Source organism: Cavia porcellus, unplaced genomic scaffold (assembly GCF_034190915.1).
Source record: "Cavia porcellus strain 051 isolate PalLab524CR breed Dunkin Hartley unplaced genomic scaffold, mCavPor4.1 scaffold_19, whole genome shotgun sequence".
In the NCBI taxonomy this organism is placed as follows: domain Eukaryota; kingdom Metazoa; phylum Chordata; class Mammalia; order Rodentia; family Caviidae; genus Cavia; species Cavia porcellus.
In genome coordinates, this window is record NW_026947502.1 from 14,394,423 (window position 1) to 14,414,068 (window position 19,646).

The 19,646-nt window shown below is 36.2% G+C and overlaps 1 protein-coding gene across 6 annotated transcripts; it reads left to right on the forward strand.

The window, feature by feature from the left end:
- The first annotated feature begins 58 nt into the window (after positions 1 to 58).
- On the forward strand, positions 59 to 18,918 carry Ublcp1 (ubiquitin like domain containing CTD phosphatase 1). Of its 6 annotated transcripts, none has more exons than XR_010041077.1 (12): positions 59 to 191; positions 2,592 to 2,789; positions 3,555 to 3,646; positions 4,036 to 4,121; positions 4,198 to 4,313; positions 5,282 to 5,380; positions 8,118 to 8,155; positions 8,559 to 8,657; positions 9,776 to 9,892; positions 14,772 to 14,985; positions 16,237 to 16,364; positions 17,805 to 18,918. XR_010041077.1 is itself a non-coding variant. In XM_063230723.1 (12 exons), the coding sequence occupies exons 2-11, from the start codon at positions 2,636 to 2,638 to the stop codon at positions 17,159 to 17,161; spliced, it is 933 nt and encodes a 310-aa protein (XP_063086793.1). In that variant the 5' UTR covers positions 59 to 191; positions 2,592 to 2,635; the 3' UTR covers positions 17,162 to 17,205; positions 17,805 to 18,918. The 6 variants fall into 6 exon arrangements, 4 of the variants coding, with proteins under 4 accessions (XP_063086793.1, XP_003473369.1, XP_063086794.1 ...); XR_010041076.1 differs by lacking the exon at positions 14,772 to 14,985 and adding an exon at positions 17,060 to 17,205; XM_063230723.1 differs by lacking the exon at positions 14,772 to 14,985 and adding an exon at positions 17,158 to 17,205.
- The last annotated feature ends 728 nt before the right edge of the window (positions 18,919 to 19,646 follow it).

Genomic DNA, 19,646 nt, shown 5'->3' on the forward strand with positions numbered 1-19,646 from the left:
TTAGCTCTTAATTAGAAAAAAGGGAAATAACCGCTTCGTCCCTAGCGCGTTTCCGTTTCAAACCACCCACTTCCGGTTTCCTGCCGGTTCCGGCCCCCTGCCGGTTCCGGCCCCGCCCATCACTTCCGGCCTCTGAGGTTCCGCTGCGGTCGGTTTCTGCGTCCGCTGCAGCTGGTTCCGCCACGCTCCAGGTGAGGGGATGCGGCTCAGCCTGGCGCGGTGCCCTTGGAGATGCGGCGGGGCCGGCGGTCGCGACTCTGTGGCCCGCGCCGTTTAGCCCGTCCCGCGGCCGTCCGTGACGGGATGGGCGCCGTGACTGTCAGACCTGCGTCCAGGCCCCGGCCCCGGCCCCGGCCCTGGCGGTGGGCGCTGGGTCCCGCAGCCTTCCCGCCCTGCCTTCGGTCCCATTCCGAAGGCCGACCGCGCTCCTCTCTGTTTCGGGTCCCCAGCTTCACTTCTCCCTCGTCTGGCGTGTGTCTGTCTCCTCCCTCCCCCGGTTGAAGACTTACCCGTCTTCTTGGTACTGGCCTCTAGAGACTGCCCCTTACCGGCCTCTTTGTGCCGCGCTCTCTGCACCATCTCGCAGTGGTTAATGTGCTGTTGACCTGGCAAGCAATGGACGATACTTGACTGTTACCTTACGTTACACTCGTCGAAAAGTTATCCCCGTCCTTTCAGTGCCAAAAGTCATGTTTGCTGCTGTGCTTCCAACTGTCGCCTTTGCTGCTCTTTGATTTTGCTTTCTTGGCAAGCTGTTTAACTTCTTTTTCAGGTTTCTGGTCGGTATAAAGAGGCCAGTAGTCAATTCAGGATTGTGAAGAGTAAATGAGGTGATTTAGTTAAACTGTGTGGCTTGTAGCTCTGTTACCACCACCATCATATAGCTCTTTCTTTATATAAAGTGCTGTCATCATATCGATTGCTTGAGAAGACTGAGCCCCAGAGTTAGGAATTCACTAGGCAAAGCCAACGCATGTGTTAAGCCGTTATTTTTTGGGTTTGGGAACCTCGTGCCCCCTCACCCCATAATTTTTCATGCATTTATATCGTGATGCCCCATTAGTGCGCATGATCCCACTCTGCTTGTCTTCCTTACTCTCGCCCCCTTTTTCATTTGTGGTATTAGGGCCTAAGAAAGTAAGTGTAAGTATGTATGTGCATATGAAACATGAGTAAATATAAATATGATTGTATTCATATAAGTCAAGGTGAATTTATGATACTCTTTTTTTTAGTGTCTATGTTAAAAGACTTACTTTCAAATTATTTTTGCATACTGAGACTAAAATTTACTTTCCCAGTTAGTATTGGGTGCAATCATTGCATGACTAGTGCAATCAAATATTTCACCAAATAATTGAAAACACTTGGGAAGACCACTACTGGTAAAGATTAGCAAACTCAGAAATCTTTTTTTTTTTTTTTTGGTACCAGGGATCAAACACGACCTTACGCTTTCCAGCTTTCCAGTCAGGTGCTTATGCCGCTGACCTAAGTCCCTGGCCTGTGAAATCTAATCTGTGGTGAAATGAGTTTATGAAACGTAGAAAGCTTTATGGGGAATAAACTCATTTATCAACTTAATTGTTGATAAGAAAACAGTTACTGTGTAAAATTTGTATGCTTAGAACTGTGCGGATGGGTTTTGTATTTCTTGAAATTTTGTTGCCTTTACTCCTGTATTTCCAATTTAAGAGAAAAGACAAAATTATGGTATGGGAGTTGTAGGGTATGTTGAGATTTGTTCAGAAGCCCTGTTTACACGCTATGTACCCACGAGCAGGTTATGTCTCTTCTCAGATATTGTTTCTTTAAAGAAGGTACACTTTATCAGACAACCTTATTAAATGAGATTGTGTAACTTTGGCCATTTCACAAAATATGAAACATAACAGCTTTTCCCACATTTAGCATGGTGCCTGGAATATAGTAAACATTCAGATTGAAATTTATTACCTACCTACTGTAATATTACCTTACCATAATATTACACAGTATGACTTCTAAACATTAACAAATTTAGTCCTCATAGGAACCCTGAGAAGTAGGTATCATCCTTATATTTCAGGTGATGAAATCTAGGGACTAAGAGACAAGTTCCCAGGTCAAACAACTACTAAGTGGAAAGGCTGGAATCTGAACCAGACGGTTTGACTCTAAAGGCTGTGTTACTCCTAATAATTACAACACACTACCTGTCAAACATTAAATGAAAGAAGATACTCTGTCATGGTGGAATTTGCCTGTAATCCTGACCAAGCAAAACGGGGAAAGGTAGCCAATTACTGTACCTTTCCTGTTTCCTCAGGGAGACTATGATAGAGTATTAGGAAGTAGTAAGTGTAAGCTAAAAATTGGGATGGTGGGGTAATTTTAACTTTTAGTGTCAGTAACTTAGTTAAATACTAAGTAAATACTTAGTTAAATACTAAGTAAATACTAAGCACTTCTGTAAGGAGAAACATGTGTTTGTATACCATCAAATTATAAAGTAGAACTCAAACTCCACCTGCTTCTGAAACTTAAAGTTACAAGTTTGTCTTTGATCCATTGGTTTTAACTTGTTCCTTTATATATGCTTACTGTTCTAGGTATTTCTTCCTGAAGGAAAACTGCCTCTTCATATGCTTCAAAAATGGCTCTCCCAATCATTGTAAAATGGGGTGGACAGGAATATTCAGTGACCACACTTTCAGAGGAAGATACTGTGCTCGATCTCAAACAGTTTCTCAAGACTCTCACTGGAGTGCTGCCAGAACGCCAGAAATTACTTGGGCTCAAAGTGAAAGGTAATTCTCTCCCTGCTGAACATCTTTTGCATTGATATTTATGAGTTTTTATATTTGCTATCACTTTTCTTTAAATATCCCCCCCCCCCCGGTCTTTTTGCGATGTCTTTGCTAGGAATTTTTCTAAAATCGGTTTAGTGGTAAAAATGTTAATGTGCAAGTTTACTTGAGAATACCACCAGTAAGATTATTTTTTATTCCTGACAGTCAGTGTTTGCTTCTTAAAGCTTCAGCATAGAAATGTCAGGTGAAATGTCATTTATTTTCTAGCATTGCATTTTAGCACAGTGTTTCTATTACAGCTTGGACCCTGTACTCTCCACGAATAGTCTGTCCTGTTTCAAAAGTAAAAGTGATATTTAACATTTGTTCATATCCAGCTAAAAGAGATTTTTGTGTTGTTTACCATTTTGGCTTACCACTGAAGGGTTTTGAGTAACTGTAAGTCTTAGTTTATTTTAGGTGATCTGCAAGGCTTCCTGACAAAGAATTGTCTTTGTCTTGAACTGTAAAATAAAACATGAATTTATGTTTAGTTAGTTGAATAAAAGTGTTGTAGGATAGAATGAGAGAAAACAACACTTGTATTAGTTGTGACTAATTCAGCAATAATAGTTGGTTAATGTAAGAAAACAAAACAACAATAAAACCCCACAACTGCTGTGGCAATTGCACCAAACCTGTTAATGTTAGGGTTTTGTATAATGGAATAGTGAAACTAGCACCGGACTTTAGTGAGAAAACAGTCATTTGCTTGTATTGTAGGCAAACCTGCAGAAAATGATGTTAAGCTTGGAGCTCTCAAACTGAAACCAAATACTAAAATCATGATGATGGGAACTCGTGAGGAGAGCTTGGTAAATGTTTACTTTTGTTACCATTTGTCCTTTTGAAAATACTATGGTTTATAATTTTAATTGTGGTAAAATTATGAGTCTCTATGGTCAATGAAAAATAAAGCTGTACGTTGAGTATGGTATTAACCCAGCAGGAAATAAGAGCTGGGGAACTTTTTAGTATGTAGTTAATTATAAGTGTAGTAGTAACCCAAATGGTCAAACTGAACATGGTAAATCTGTCCAGGGGACACGTATAGTGAGTTATTAATTATGGAAATTTTCCCATAGTGTGTATTGAAAGGTTCTTAAACTCCAATTGTATTTCATTTGATTTTTTTTTTTTTAATGCTGTGAATATGTTTGTTATGTTAAAGGTAGTATAGTAAAACTCTTTTCTGTCTTAATAGGAAGATGTCTTAGGTCCACCCCCTGATAACGATGATGTTGTTAATGACTTTGATATTGAAGATGAAGTAGTTGAAGTAGAGAACAGGTAAGCGCCTTTTCTTTTAGAAGGAGTTGTCACGTGGGAGAATGAGTGCTTCATTTGATTTCATCTTTTCCATTAGGGAAGAAAATCTGTTGAAAATTTCTCGCAGAGTCAAAGAGTATAAAGTGGAAATACTGAATCCTCCCAGGGAAGGCAAAAAGCTGTTGGTACTAGACGTTGATTATACATTGTTTGGTAAGTCAGTTAATAATGCTTTTCATCTTCTGTTTCTCACAACTTTTGTTTTTCTTTTGTTTGTTTTTTTCCAGCAACTCAGGGTTCACATGAAATATTTGAAAGTTTTTCTTATTATTACAAAAGTAAATCATTCACTGTAGGAAATACTGATGAAAAAAGTCATTTGTAATTTCAAGACCCAAAGATGACCACTCTTAATATTTTGGTGTGTATCTTCTAGTGTGTATGTATGTATTGCTTTTTCTTTTCTTTTACTTAATTATAGATAGAATATCATCTCAATCATTAAATATTGTTTGTTGTGAATATATATGCATATCATACAGTGTTCTTTATTGATGCATCATAATTTAATGTTTCTGATTAACACTTACCTTTTTATGAAGAATATTTAAAAAGTCATTTTGAATATTTTATCCTTTGTTTCTGCTTAATTAAATTCAGGCGGTTTTTTGAATTTGAAATTTATCATGTGCATAGGAAAAGAAAGATGTTATTTCATCCTCTGTTATTGGAAAGAAGTATTTACTGGTACTGCAGTTTATTTTTCTCTATTCCTAGACTTTAAATGTATTTCATAACTTATGTATTTATTTTTTAATATTTAGTAAGTAAATTAGTCGTGTCTTTTTAGTTGAATGTGATTATATCTGCAAAGTAATGACTAAATATCATTTTCACAAATAATACCTGAACTTTAGAGAGTAATGAGAAAAAAAATTATAACTCTTATAAGCCAGATTTCTCAGTTTTGCTCTTTGTGCTTTGATCAGTAAAAATTGGAGCTCAAAGATACTAAATTTTGTTTTGAAAGATGTATCTGTCAGCCAGTCTAATTCAACTTGAAACAGTATGCGATTGAATGTTTATGTTACATTTAATAATTACTACTTTTTATAATAATTTCAGTGTCAACTTGTCCACAGTAACAAACTAATAATTATGTCCGATCAATTTTGTTTTAGACCATAGATCTTGTGCAGAGACTGGGGTAGAATTAATGCGGCCATATCTTCATGAATTTCTAACATCTGCATATGAAGATTATGACATTGTTATTTGGTGTAAGCTATATGTATTTTTTGGATTTCTGTGGAAATAAGGTTGTTCCTTATATTATTCTGCTGTATAAAACATGAGTTAAAAAGAACTATTTAAATATAGAAGTTTTCTTTTTTAAAGGAAATTCATAAAATTAAGCATTTTTACTTTTTTGCATTTATATAAACATACTATATTTGTTACATAAAATTGAAGCAGTTTTAGTATAGGGCAAAACTAGATAATGGTGTCGGAATGGAAATGAACTTATTTCCTTGATGTCCTGACCTAGAGTAGAAATTTTTCTGATCTTTACTGTGGAATCCTTGGTACCTTAGGGTATTACTGTTTTCTTTCTTGCTTTACTCCAGTTTCAACTTGGAGAAAGATAAGTTTTTTAAACCATGGTGATATAACTCTACAGAAATAAAAGGATATATAAGTTACATAAGGAAAATTGATATACAGACTGATGTAGTGTTATTCCTTTGTGCTCTGTGTGTCACTCTAAAAGGTACAAGTCGATGATAAGATAAAGCTTGTTCTCTAAAATGTAAATCTATGATGTTACTAAGGGCGCTGTTTACTTTAGTTGATATTTTTGCCGAAAGTTTCTTGAAAAATGAAGCAGTGCACTGATTTATATTCCGTATGTGTATGAACATTTAAAGTTACTTTTTGGCAATATTGTGAGCAGAGAGGAGTTCTCATTGTGAGTTAAATAAAAATGCCATCCATTAAAAGTGCTATACTGTATTTAGTTGAATGAAGTTTTTGATGAGAAGCCTGATAGTAGGTTATAGCCTGGACATTTACTTTGTAATTATCCTTAAGAATATTTTCATTGTCCAGTGATAATAGAAGTTCACAGCTGTTAAGATTAAAAGCATGTTAAGAATTGATAATTTGAACTAGCTGAGCATTGTGGTGCACACCTGTAATCCCAGCACTTGAGAGGCCAAGGCAAGAGGATTGCCATGAGTTCAAGAGCAGCCGGGGCTACATAGTGGTTCAAACCTGAACTACAAAGCAAGACCTTGTCTCGAAAAATACTGATACTTTTTCTGATTTAATATTGTAAGGGGAAAGAGATCTCTGCTGAGCAGATTTTTATTCTACAACTGACAATCTGAGAGGACATTTGAGCAAATTTATCTTAAAACTAGTTTACCTTAAGTTTAAAGAACTTTTATGTACTTAAGGGTTTTTTTGTAAATTATATTTTGTGGCAGTGTGTTGATAAGGGTACTTCACTTTGGAACTGAATAAACTAGGCTTTTAATTCTGGCTGTCTTTACTGTGTGACGCTGACAGGCCACTTCATCTCCCAGAACCCTAGTCTCCTTGCTTAAAAACAATGATAAACCCAAAATATAAGTAAAGATGAAAATAAAAGATAGTAGGGAACATGAGGTAGACTTCGTGGAGATGGAAGGGAATCTGGGAAGATAGGACGGTGGGAGGAAGGAGAAATAAAGATGATGGCGATGCAGTGTGCACAGTTCCCGAGATGCATGTGGTGATGTCCATCAGATGGACCAGCAACTGACAGCAATAATCAGTATTGCAGCCTGTTCCATGTTTTTTCTTTCTTTTTTTCTTTTTGAGACAAGGTCTCTCTATGAGTTCAGGCTGGCCTTGAGCTCACTTTGTAGCTAGGCTGGCCTTGAACTTGCATCAAACTTCCTGCCTCAGCCTCCCAAGTGCTTGGAAGCCTGTTCCATGTTTGACAACTAGTAATTATCTAATCATGAGAAATTGCTAGCTTTGAATTTCTTTTCCATCTGGGAATTGTGGACACAGAATACTAATTTTTCTTTAAAAAAAAATCCCTGTTTTATACATTCTTTCATTGTAGATAATATATTCTCTAAAATTTTAGTTCAACTGAGCAGCTTTGCATGTTAAGGTAATTCTTTTGCTTCTGTGTATGTGCTGAATTTTTTTTGTCTTTAGGGCTCAGATTACTTTCATCTTTACATATATTGACACATAAATATAGCTAACTGTGTTAAACTAATTTTTCTCTCTTCTTAAACATTTTTCTTGGTAATGTCTATATTGTTTAGTCCTGTAACCTGGACAGGAGAGCACATAGAGATGGTTTGTAATTTAGTATTAACAGTGCCAAAATTGGCCAGTGTCTGACAGCGAGCAGATATGCAACATAGGTATATACTTTATAAATTGGTCTGTCCTTCTTTCTTTTTCTTTTTTTTGGGGGGGGGAATCAAACTCAAAGCCTTGCATTTGCCAGGCAGGTGCTGTGCCACTGGGTTATATCCTTGACTTTCTTTGTTATAAGCTGCTGCACTCAGCACTGTTTACTAAACGTGAGAAGTGCAGATTTTCATTGGACCTAGCTAATCTTCAGCATAAATTTTTGACACATAACCTTAATGTGTTCATATTGACACACACACACGCACATTTCCTGGAATTAGGGACGTGGAAGAATGTTAAAATCCAGGCATTCCAAACTTAAGCTGGAATTGGGAATTTGGGTCTTACCAATTTTCTAGGTTCGGAGTTCTTTTGAGTGCTTGTTAACTGTGTTTCACAGGTAAAAGTTGTTTAAGCTTTATTTCCAGTAGAGAAAGTTTATTTTTTGATAACTACTTAAAAGGAAATTACCATATGTATACTAGGACTATTATCTGTGATATTAGGGACTATTATTTGTACTCATCTTTGAAAATTCATGTATATTGATTTTTTAAGTGAAATTCAAACTTGTTTTGTATTTTCCTCATGTTTTAGCTGCAACAAATATGAAGTGGATTGAAGCTAAAATGAAAGTAAGTGTTAGAAACAGCTGTTTTAAAATGTTTTGAAACTGTCTTTTTAAAAGTTCTGACACTAAACTAATTTCATTCTTACTGGCAGATATTTAGTAGATAAATGAATGCAACTATCAGGGGTAGTAATGTACTGAATGCCTAAGCTATTTTCAAGGAAAACTTTCCCTTTTTTTTTCCTCCCCATTTTACAGTAAGTTTTTTGTTGTTGTTTCTGGTTTGTTTTCCTCAGACTACCATTTGTTGATTTAACTAAATGAAATGAAAGGACTTGGTAGTGGTTTAGTAAAATGAATGGCCAGTGGTGTAGAAAGTTGGGATTTGGGCAAATTGCAGCTGAAATATTAAATCTTGAATTTTCCCTAATACTATATTTTAATCTCATGAACACTTATGTTTATAGGAATTGGGAGTGAGCACAAATGCAAATTATAAGATTACCTTCATGTTGGACAGTGCTGCTATGATAACAGTGCATACCCCAAGGAGAGGACTGATAGATGTAAGAATTTGTTTTACTTTTATTTAAAGATGTGTATTTTCTGGTGCACTTTTTGTGTTTATAGTGATGAAATAAATCACGGAGTTTAGAAATTCATCTGAGTGGGTAGTAAAGTGACAGTTTTGACATCGAAAATGAAATTGTCATATAATTTGACATAGAAAAATGAATTTGAGTTTAAACGATTTGAATTTTAATGAAGTAGGACTGTCAAGAAGGCACAGTGGTGAGGGGTAATTGTCTTGTGATGATGACAGCACAGTTTTGTCTGACAGAGCAGGTGACAAAAATACTGAGTATCGTCAAGGAAGACAGTAGAAACAACCCAAAACATACTCACTTTGCCCTCTGAGAAAATGCTCATAAAAGCAGGTACTTCCTAATACACTGGGGGTGACATATGTGTAGCTGTGTAGCCCTAGAGAACAGAAACCAGAAGCATCAGAGAAAAGGACTGGGCTAATAAGATGGGGAGTATTCACTTTGTTTACTCCCCAAGTAACTACTGGCAGGATTGAACAGCAGCTATCTGCGCAGCCCAGCGGGGCACTGCTGGTTAAGATAAAGAGATGAAGTAAACGTAGTCCATGCCTTTTGGAGGCAGGCAGGCAGGAACTGTGGAGATCTTAGCACACTAGAAAGGCTTGGGTAAGACATTTTCTTCTCAAAATAGTTAAAGTACCAAGAGAGCCAGGTACATTTCCCCTCACTGTGCTGTTCTAGATTTGTAAATAGACGCGATGTAACTCTCAGGCTCTGAAAGGGCATGCGATAGCCCAGGAAGTTGTATGACTGCTTTGCAGACATCAAACAATTGCTTTAGATCCTTTTAAAATGAAATAGAATTCTATAGTTATCCCAGAATTTTCATGTTAAAATTATGGAAAGTCTTAGAATGTGTTTAGTTCCATTACACATGAACAGGCTTTTCAGACATACAGACATTGCAAATTGACACCCTGCTTTGAATCTGTGTTGTCCATGATCAGCTCACGTAGGCATCATCGTCTTAGAGGAATAGAACTGTGACTTTGTTCTACCATTCAGTAGTAGCCTTGCTTTTGAGAAAGTATTAGCCATTGATAAGTCTGGATTTAAACCTAAACTTTTGCTCTAAGGTAAAGCCTCTTGGTGTTATTTGGGGAAAGTTTTCCGAGTTTTACAGCAAGAAAAATACCATTATGTTTGATGACATAGGAAGAAATTTTCTAATGAACCCACAGAATGGACTAAAGGTAAGATATACTTTTTATATGCTTGTGTAATCTGGACTTTATAGTAGAACTTTTAGCACTATTGAGTTTCATAAAATTTTTTTTTTACACTTTTTTTTTTCTTTTTTCTTTTTATCGGTATCGGGGATCAAACTCACGACCGCCTGCTTGCAAGGCAGGCACATATGCCGCTGAGCTAAATCCCCAGTCCCTGAGTTTCATAAATTTGTAAAAATGCGGTCAAGTGCCTTTGTGTAATTCTGTTTTCAGTCATTGATCACATCTGAAAGTGTTTCCATAAGATTATATAGAAACTGAAAAAATTTTCTCTTAATATTTTCACTGTCTTGTCTTTGTTTAGATGAAAACTTGGCATTGTGTTCCAGTTTCCTACAGTATTCAGTATAGTAACATGCTGTAAGTTTTGTAGCCTAGGAGCAACAGACTATACAGCCCTCACCTCCTATGTACTTGGCATGCAGTAGGCTGTCACATCTAAGTTTGTGTTAGGGAGCGCTGTGCTCTGTGATCTTCATACAGCAATGGAATTGCCTTAAGAGCAAGTTTCCTTGTTACTAAGTGACACATGCTGTAGGTAAGAAGGTTTACATGTGAAAATGAGCAATATGCCTTCTGCATAGAAATCTTAGCCAACACTTCCAAGTGTTCCATTTTATTGTCTGTCTGTCTATTTTGGTGGAGACAGGGTCTTGCTAGGTAGTTCAGGGTGGCCTTGAACTCACTCTGTAGTCCAGGCTGACTTCCAAATCAGTGTTCTTCCTGCCTGCTTGCTGAAATTACAGGTCTATACCACCACATGTGGCTCCAAGGGTTTTATTTTTAGTTAGATTTGTGGGAGCACCCTAGGCTTACTGAGGTTTAGTAGCAGAAGTGAAATTATTAGATGTTTTACTAGGAATACAGCTGGATAGCTGGCACTAATGGTGTTGTCCTTTTCAAACTAAGGTTTTCAAAATTCATGTGGCCAGCTGCAGATTTTAGAACTATAAAGTGTCAGGGTTAGAAGGAACCAATCATCTTGTCTGCTTTCTAAACTTTAGAAACAGCCTGAGGACGAGAAAATTCATGACTTGCCCAAGATCATGTGTGGGAGGGGCTGGTTCCTGGTTCAGTGATGATCGTGGCATGCAGTCACCCGAAACTTGTGTGATATGACAGTGACATTCTAAACCTGACAGCAGCATAAAATTGGGAAGAGATAACTTGAAAACTAAAAATTTCTGGTACTCATGGTTGCTTATATGTTGGCAGAATACAAAAGTGGAAAACTGTTTCTCTGTCATGGTACTGGTGCAGATAGAGTCTTCATTTGAAGTAGAAATCCTAGTGCTAAGATATTTTAGTTTTAGTTCTGAACTTTTCTGTCAGCAACGTTCTTGGGTAGTTTTTAAAAAAGGAGAGAAAAACTTGAAGGAAGTACGTTTTGAGGCCTTCCTTACAGATGGTTGATTTGGTCTTTACTGTAGAGTGAGTATAGTTTAAGGACAGAATGCCAATCTAGGTCCTGATTTGCTACAAATATAAAAGTTGTTGACTTAAAAGAAAAGTGCTCCGTTAGCCTAAGGAAATGACTTCTGTTGGAGGCTTCCGGAGAAGTGGCTTTTCTGTGTGAAATTCACCAGGTTCTGGGTACAGAAATGTACACTGGAATCTTGACAAGAGATTTGATAATTTCTATTGTCTGATTTCTGTGAAACTCATGGTTATTACCTGTTCTTACAAGGAAGTGCAACAATAATGTTTAAAAAGTGATTTTTGAAGGGACTTTCAGCTTTTAAAAAAAGACTGGGTTTTTTTGTGTGTTTAAAAGACGGTGTTTTCCAGTCATATTTGGACTCTATTCATCTCTTAATGCAGAGAGAAATGATGTTATACATTTCTAATTCTTTGTGTTAACCTTATAGCAGGTTAAAAAAAAAAAAACTGGGCTACTTAGATTCACTGAAAGAAGGAATTCCTAAAAATATATAGTCCACACTCTCAAAATCCCTCAAGAAGTGTTTTTAAGAAACGCAGGTGATCTCATGCATGTCTCCTTTTGAGAACCTCTTTTAAGGTCATTATTGATGATCTGTCCTCATGGGCATCGAAGTTCTGAAGTTAAGGAATTTTCTTAAATACTGTGTTTTGTTATCACAGTTTTATTATGTACTTAGTAGAAACTTCAAAAAGATTCATGCAGATCTAGATCTATTTAGCTAAAAATAAAGATTTTTTTAAATAGTTAACTTTAGTATCATAGGCCTGCCATCCTAAGGCTTGAGCTGTGTTATAAGGCATTGTGAATATGAATATAAAAATGAACTAAAAATGAGTTTGTTGGTCATGGACAAAGCAACTGATATGAAAACTTTTTTCTTTTTTTTTTTTTAAAGGAAAATGTAAAAGGAAATGATGATACAAGAGAATTCAGCTAATCTAGACATTGTTAAGTTTCTAAATAATGTTTCTTTGACTTGAAACGAATTGTTTATACATGTTGCGTGCCCTGCTGGTTAGCAGTGAGACAGAGAGATTGTGAAAATGTTACACTATGCAGTCCTTATGCCAGAACAAATGGTCAGGTGAATAATACATGTTTTTTGCCCTTAATTACTTTATCTTGTCTGAAACAGAATCATTGGAATAATTCAGTTTTGTTGTCTTAATAGTGCTTAAGACCAAATCTTTAGCACATAAAATTAACTTACGGCTTTGGGTTGAAAATCTTTTTAATAGCTATTGACTTTCTGTTTCAGTTTTAAATTCCTTTCTGCTCTTTAAGCATGAGAACTTTTTGATGTATTACATCCTAATAGATTAAAAGTTAACGCATTGCTTTTATATTCTTTTGAGGTTGAGTGAAGGAATATTTTAATGTATTCCTGTGTTACCCAGGAACACACAGAGGCTGCCTTTCCTATATCATCACACCACGTCCCGCTCACTCTCAGCCTCGACTTAAGCAGCCTCAACTTATGGAACCCCATAGTCACTGCTGCTGCTGAGAAATAGCATTGCCTGTAATGTTTTTCCTCAGTAAAGTCTCCCACAATCCTTGGGTCCTTTGCTGGCTCTGCTCTGTGTCCCCTAGACAGCTGGGGATCAGCTGGCAGCTGTGGAGCTTTCTGTACCTAGCTGTTCAGTGAGAGCAGAACATGTGGGAAATGTTTCTGTCCACTTAAGGGTGGTAGTCTGTTTTTCTAGTGACTTAAGAAAAATATGTTTAAAACCTCTATTCTTGATAAATACAATCATGGATTTGTTTAGCTTATTATTCTTTAGTAAGTGACAATGATTAAATGTTACTTGTTTTTTGATGTTTTGTGGTGTCAGGGTCCAACCCAGGCCTTTGAGCATCCTAAGCAAGTGCTAGGATGAGCTACATCCTTAGCATCATTGTGTACAGTAACTGCTTTTTTCCATGTAGAATAGGGATAAATTAGAACTTTAAATTATAGTTTATACATTTCTTCTATCTGGTGAACTTTAGGAGAATTGTTATGTTTTAAGACAGGCTCTCACTTGCTTTGTAACCCAGGCTGGTCTCCCAACTCACAGTGCTGCTGCCTCGGCCTCCTGAGTACTTGGAGTAGAAGCATGCACCACCACACCCAGAGAGTGACTGTTGTTTTGTTTTTTTTACAGTGCTAAGGCTTGACCCAAGGGTCTGCCACTAAGCTACATGCCCAACCCTCTGTGTGTGTGTGTGTGTGTGTGTGTGTGTGTGTGTGTGTGTGTGTGTGTTAAAGAAATGAAACTCAAAAGAAAAAAAATATGTAAATCAAAGTGGAAATTAGATAAGTAGGAAGTAGGGAAAAATGCAAATAAATCCCTAAATTATCAATTCCATTGTTTCAGAAGTATTTTAAGATATATGTTGTTTCATTTATATGACTAGTTTCTCTTCATGGAGAAGAAAGTTTTGTCCTTTTGTTTCTTATTTGTAAGAGTTTTTGTCTGTGACTTGCATTCTAGTAACATTTTGACCATTCTTTTAAGATCATGATATAAATACAGTGTGCTACCTATTAGTTATTTTGTTGAGAAATTTGTTTTCTTAAGAGTGCTTTTATATTTTTTATTAATATCTACTTGTATTACATTAAAATAAGGAAATTTTTAAAAAGTTTACAAGTGAAAAATTTGAATATACAGAACTACATATTATATAATGAATCCTGTGGATGTACTGTCTAAGGGGTTTATAAATTCATATAACTTCGTTTGCTCTATACTTTCTGCCTCTTTAATATTTGGAAGCAAATCCCAGACATACCATTTCATATAAAATTAAAGATTTTGAAAGACTATCTTAAATTGTATGAAGATATTTGTGCTGATCTCTTTAAAAGGAAAGCAGCACTCTTTATTGGGGTAGTAACATAAAATTTGCTGCTCAACAAACTGTGTAAAGATAACTTGTATATAACTGCCACCCACATCAAGATTCATATAATCCTATGTTTTGACTTTTCTACTGTCCTGACATATAGTTTGAAGTAATGCTTCTTAAAAGAATACCTTTTGTTACAAAATAACTGTTGTAGTGGGGGGTGTGGTGTGAGGAGAACAGTTAGAATCAGGACACAGAATTTATAATATTATTTTATGATGGCCATCCAGAGTTAACACAAAAAAGTACAGAAAATCTGTCCACAACACTAAAGACACAGAATATTCAGCCAAGGGCCTAGATCCCACAGCAATGTCCTGCATGAGTCCAGGTGAAATCCTAGAACCTGTAACAATGCCTCCCACATGTCACCTGGAGGGCTAGAGCCCATGAGAAGGACTCACACCAGTCTGTTTACAAATCCATGATGGGAAGGCCCAGAGGTCAGCAGGGGAAGCTAGAAAGTCTGTACCACTGGGGTGAAAGAGTTGTGCTTGCTGGTAGGTTGCAGGTTCTACACTGGAGCTGAGAAGTCACGCTCAAAACGAAGACCAGGGCTGTCCTGAAAAGCACCATAGCCGTCCTCAGCAACACAGAGGTCCTGATCTGCTCCAACAACAAGAACAGTAGAGTACATGCCAAAAGCCAGCATGACAAGTTTCTCCTGGAGATTAAAGGCACACATCTTCCTCTCTGGAGCAAGGAAGTGATGCTCGATGTAAGGACCAGAGCCCCCCAAAGTGAACCATAGCCACTCTCACCAAAAGATCCCAAGTTCCTCTAATGACAGTGGTCGAACTGACACTGGGGAAACCAGTCATGATGAGCTTCTCCAGGAGAACAAGCGGCTCCAACAGTAACACTTAAGAGAAACCCACAATGCCTAGTAGCTTTTCTTCTCCATGCCTCAATTTATGCTGGCTACTTTCCTCAGGTGGACCATCTACGCTTAGCACCATGCTGATTTAATTCAGCTGGTGTTAAGTTAACCATCAGTTTTTAATCCGTAACAGTAGGTCAACCTTAAAAATTTAGAAAATACGACTTTTTATGAGAAACATGTGAAATTAAACAATTTGTGTGGAAGGTTAGTGGTAAAATATTTATGATTAAATGTAGCAGAAAACAGGCAATATATGTATGTGTATAATGATATTTCAGGTCTAAAAATTTCATGATTACATGATCTATACAAAAATACAAGTGAGAATGATCACTTAAAATTTATATCACTTTCCAGTTTCCAAGCTTATATTGGGTGTTTTGGTTACTTTTCTCTCATTGCTGAGACAAACAACTCTATGCCCAAAGTTAAGGAAGGAAGGTTTATTTAGCTCACAGTTTGAGGAGGTTTCAGCCAATACAGGGTGGCGTGGCAGAGGAACAACAGTTCACGGCAGCTGGAAGACAGCAAAAACAGCAAGAGAAAAAACAAAACAAAAAGCACAAGAAAAGACTCTTCGTGTCCCTTATATTGTGTGTAGGCCACCCATACTATACTAGTGTGACACTCACACTCTTAATCCCAGTATAGGACCATAAATCAGTCACAGACTCTAGAAGCCTGCAGCTCGGGGGACGTGCAGACACAAATTATAACATTAGGTTAAATTTTTTTTTATAAATGAAGTAATGTAAATGAAATCAATTAGTAAAAAGCACTTAAAATGGGGAAAAAGTTGTGAATCATTTTTCGAAGTAGAGTAACCATACAGAGTTTCAAGTGCTGTGAGAAAAATGGTAGTGTCAGTTTCAGACTGAAAGGCTATAGATAAATAGGTGGAAGAGCTTTTAGTTTGTACTGTAAATATTATTCCTGACTTTCTGTTCACTATACTTAGGCTAATATAAAAATAATTTTTAGTTTTGATGTCCTTGGTTATATTTCATTTTTGGAAACTAAATGATAGATCTAGTGTAAGTTTTTTAGTTTTCCCTTATCACAGTGTGAAATTTTGTTTCCTAATAGATAAGGCCTTTTATGAAAGCACATCTAAATCGAGATAAAGACAAAGAACTTTTAAAATTAACTCAGTACCTCAAAGAGATAGCAAAATTAGATGACTTTTTGGAGCTAAATCACAAATACTGGGAAAGGTAAGTGCTTGGTATTTATTTTCTCTGTACATTAATGAATGAAAAAATTGTTGATCCTAGAATATATATGCCAACTTTTATTTAAAATGGGTAAGTTCTAAAAATATTCTAATTCATTGACATACCACTGCACCTCAAAACTATTTTGCCCATTTTTCTTAGCCTCTCACCTGTTAATAAAATAACATCATAAGTTCTTTAATACTCTTCTAGTAGAGAGGACTTGAGAAATTGGTACACATTCATGATGCTACCTGAAAATTATTTGGTGACATCAGTTAGCCCATTCCCTATGAATCACATGGGAATGTAACCCATGTTCTCATACTATAAAATGATAGAACATTGAAATTTTTCTGAAGTGTTACAAATTCCAACAATTTCTGTTTATAGTGAAATTCTTTATTCTACTGAGCAAACATGTGCTCACAATTTTTCTTTTCCAAAGGTAACCATTATTTATTGCATCTTGCTTTGGTTTTTTTTCTAAATAAAGACATTTATAAATCCAGTATAGATCATGTAATCATCAAGTTTTGAGGTAGAGAAAAACCTGGTGAAATAGAAGGGATTATTATGGTATGTACTGTAAGAAATGGTTTGGAATTAGGTCTTTATAAAGTTTGAGCTCCAGTAATAGCGCAACAAAGGAGACTAACACTTTGGCTTTTCATATTCCACTTTTGGCTTTTCAGGTCACTTTGCCACATAGCTCCTTAATTATAGTCTCACTATCCTATTGGAGGATAAAGCGTCCTTTTTTTCTTTTTTGGTCCCTATCTTCAAATTGCAGCTGATGTAACTGAGTCATGGAGATACGTGCTTAGCACCCTGCCACAAAGTAAGCAAGCAAAACTCATCTGGATTTCCTGATTTTAGGAAGCCTTTCCCTAGTTCTACACTGCTAACTATAGCAGTTCATAAATGTGAGAAATAGAGATCAATGTTTAAATTCAGTGCTAGATTTCTATTAAATAATATAAACAAAATGTTTGTTTAGTAAATTAATGTCTTTGTATCTTTTTGCTTTTCTCATTAGAGTTCTTCAGTGTTTTGGGGCCATTATCTTTAGGCAAGAAAAACAGGCTCTTTAAATGGAATTTGATTTTTTTATGAGTTACGAGATTAGTTAACATTGACTCTCAGATTTGAAAGTGGGCAATATAGAAAGACAGTTGGTGAATGCAGCCCCTGGAGCCTTAATTTGGGCAAATGGTTTAACCCCTGTGTGCTGTCTAATGGGAATATATTCTTCCAGAAATTCCTCATGGAGCTATTGAGGAGTGCTTTACAGTGTAAAGCACATAGTCAGTGAACAGATGTTAGTGAATGTGAGCAGTACTTATCTTGAGAGGTTTTGTCCTTTAATTAATACCAGGAGAATTACAGTGTTGCCATGAATTTAACATGCTATAGTTCTGACACCTTTACTTCTTGCAGGTATCTCTCAAAGAAGCAAGGACAGTAGTTACAAGTTATCCGAGCAGTTGTTGAAGATACTTGAGATCCATGATCTTTTGCTTTTATGCTAGAAATCATGATAGTGCTGGACACTGAAGCAAATACCAGACTGCTTATTCTTGGTCTTCCGGTTTTTGTAAATTTAATTTTATATTTTTTGAACATCATAGCAATATGCTTTAAAAAAAAAAAATCCTTTTCCCCCTAAATGAATATACTGTTATTCTTGAAAAATATTTTCTCTGGCATTAATTACTGAGGCGTTTTCCACAAAACAAAAAACAAAAAACAAAAAACAAAAAAAAAAAAAACCCAACTAAAAAAGGAAGAAAAAGTGGGAAAAAGTGCACACTCACCAGGGTCATTTTGTGACTACAAATAAGTTATGTCTTGTGTTTTTGTCTCACATTATCAATTGCTTAAGTCTAAAGCCAAACCCATTTTGAAACTAGGGCTGAAAACAAACAAGTTTTTGAGTAGAGAAGTTGGTTTGTTATGATTAAAATTACCAATAATTTTTTATTCCTTTGGCATAGACCAAAGTACTCTGCTAGATTCATCTCTAAATTCTGAGATATCTGTCTGATCCGTGTGTGTCAGTGTTCTTCCAGTAAAACCAGAGAATATAATTGTGATACAGCTGCTGTGTCATAGTATGAGAAATAGCAAACAAAAGGCTGGAGAATAATATTAAGGAACAAGAACGGCTTCTCTGTGGTGGCTAAAAAGAAATCCTCCTCCTTAAAATGGTTATCATAAAAACAGTTAAAGGCAATAAATTTTAAAAATGGGACATGTCACCAGTTCAACCCTAAAAAGCCTGAACAAAATGGTTTTTGTTTTGTTCCAGCTGTATCCTAAGTGCTAACGCTGTGTGTCAGTGAAAATGTCTAGCCATAAGATTAAAAATAGTATATATTATTTGCAATGCTTAAGCCTGCAGATATGTAATGTGACCACTGTTTTGTGTTGACAGTATTGGTTTATACAGTTCTTATATTTGAAAGGAATTGATCCTTTAAAATAAACATGGTATATATTGTTCTTATGGGACTACTTCAGTGGTGTAAATAATAAATATCTTTTCTTAAAATATTGACTCTGTCTTATGTTACCCACATATTTTACTTATTTGTTGAATCATAGACCAAACATTGGGTTCAAGCAAGGACCTCTTAAAAACTTTTAAATGGTTTGGTGTTAAAAGAGTATTTTGCTGTGCATTCAGAATTGATTTTGGCGGCTGATTAGGTCTGTTAAATTACTTAATTCTAATAATCATGTTGTTAGGAATGTGTAGTGTTTCCTGTATGAAAGGTAGGTATAGGAATACAGGAATTTGAGTTTGTTTATTAACAGACAGCATCTCACTATGTAGTTCAGGCTGGCTTTGAACTCATTTCAAGACCAGCTAAGCTCAAACTTGTGGTCCTCTTGCCTCAGTCCCCTGAGCACTGGGATTACAGGGATCCACTATGCAGAAATAAAGCTGGTTCAGTTAAAATGTGTTTCTTGATTATAAGTCTAAGTTCACTTAGTTAAGATTATAACAAAAAGTTTTATTCATTTCATTGGCGCATTCTCCTACTGTGTGGATTGATTATTCCAAAGTAGTTGCAGAAAGAGGGCTTAATCTTTTTCAGTGAACTGAGAACTTTATTGTATAGACCAAAAATAACAGGTATTTTTCAAATCTCTCTATAAAATAAAAATTTAGCAAGTCCCAGGAAGCAGTGTTGGATTTTATAAAACCTTTCCTGCCATTAGGTGGTGCCCAAATCAAAGTTTGTTTTCCAGTATGTTTAATGAAACCACTCGGAG

What these genes read in the sequence shown, in the direction of transcription:
- Ublcp1 (XM_003473321.5), top strand. Translation starts at nt 2,636, where the DNA reads ATGGCTCTCCCAATCATTGTAAAATGGGGTGGACAGGAATATTCAGTG. An exon ending in GAACTCGTGAGGAGAGCTTG is followed by an intron (nt 3,647 to 4,035) that starts GTAAATGTTTAC and finishes CTGTCTTAATAG; the next exon opens with GAAGATGTCTTAGGTCCACC. An exon ending in AATCACAAATACTGGGAAAG is followed by an intron (nt 16,365 to 17,804) that starts GTAAGTGCTTGG and finishes TACTTCTTGCAG; the next exon opens with GTATCTCTCAAAGAAGCAAG.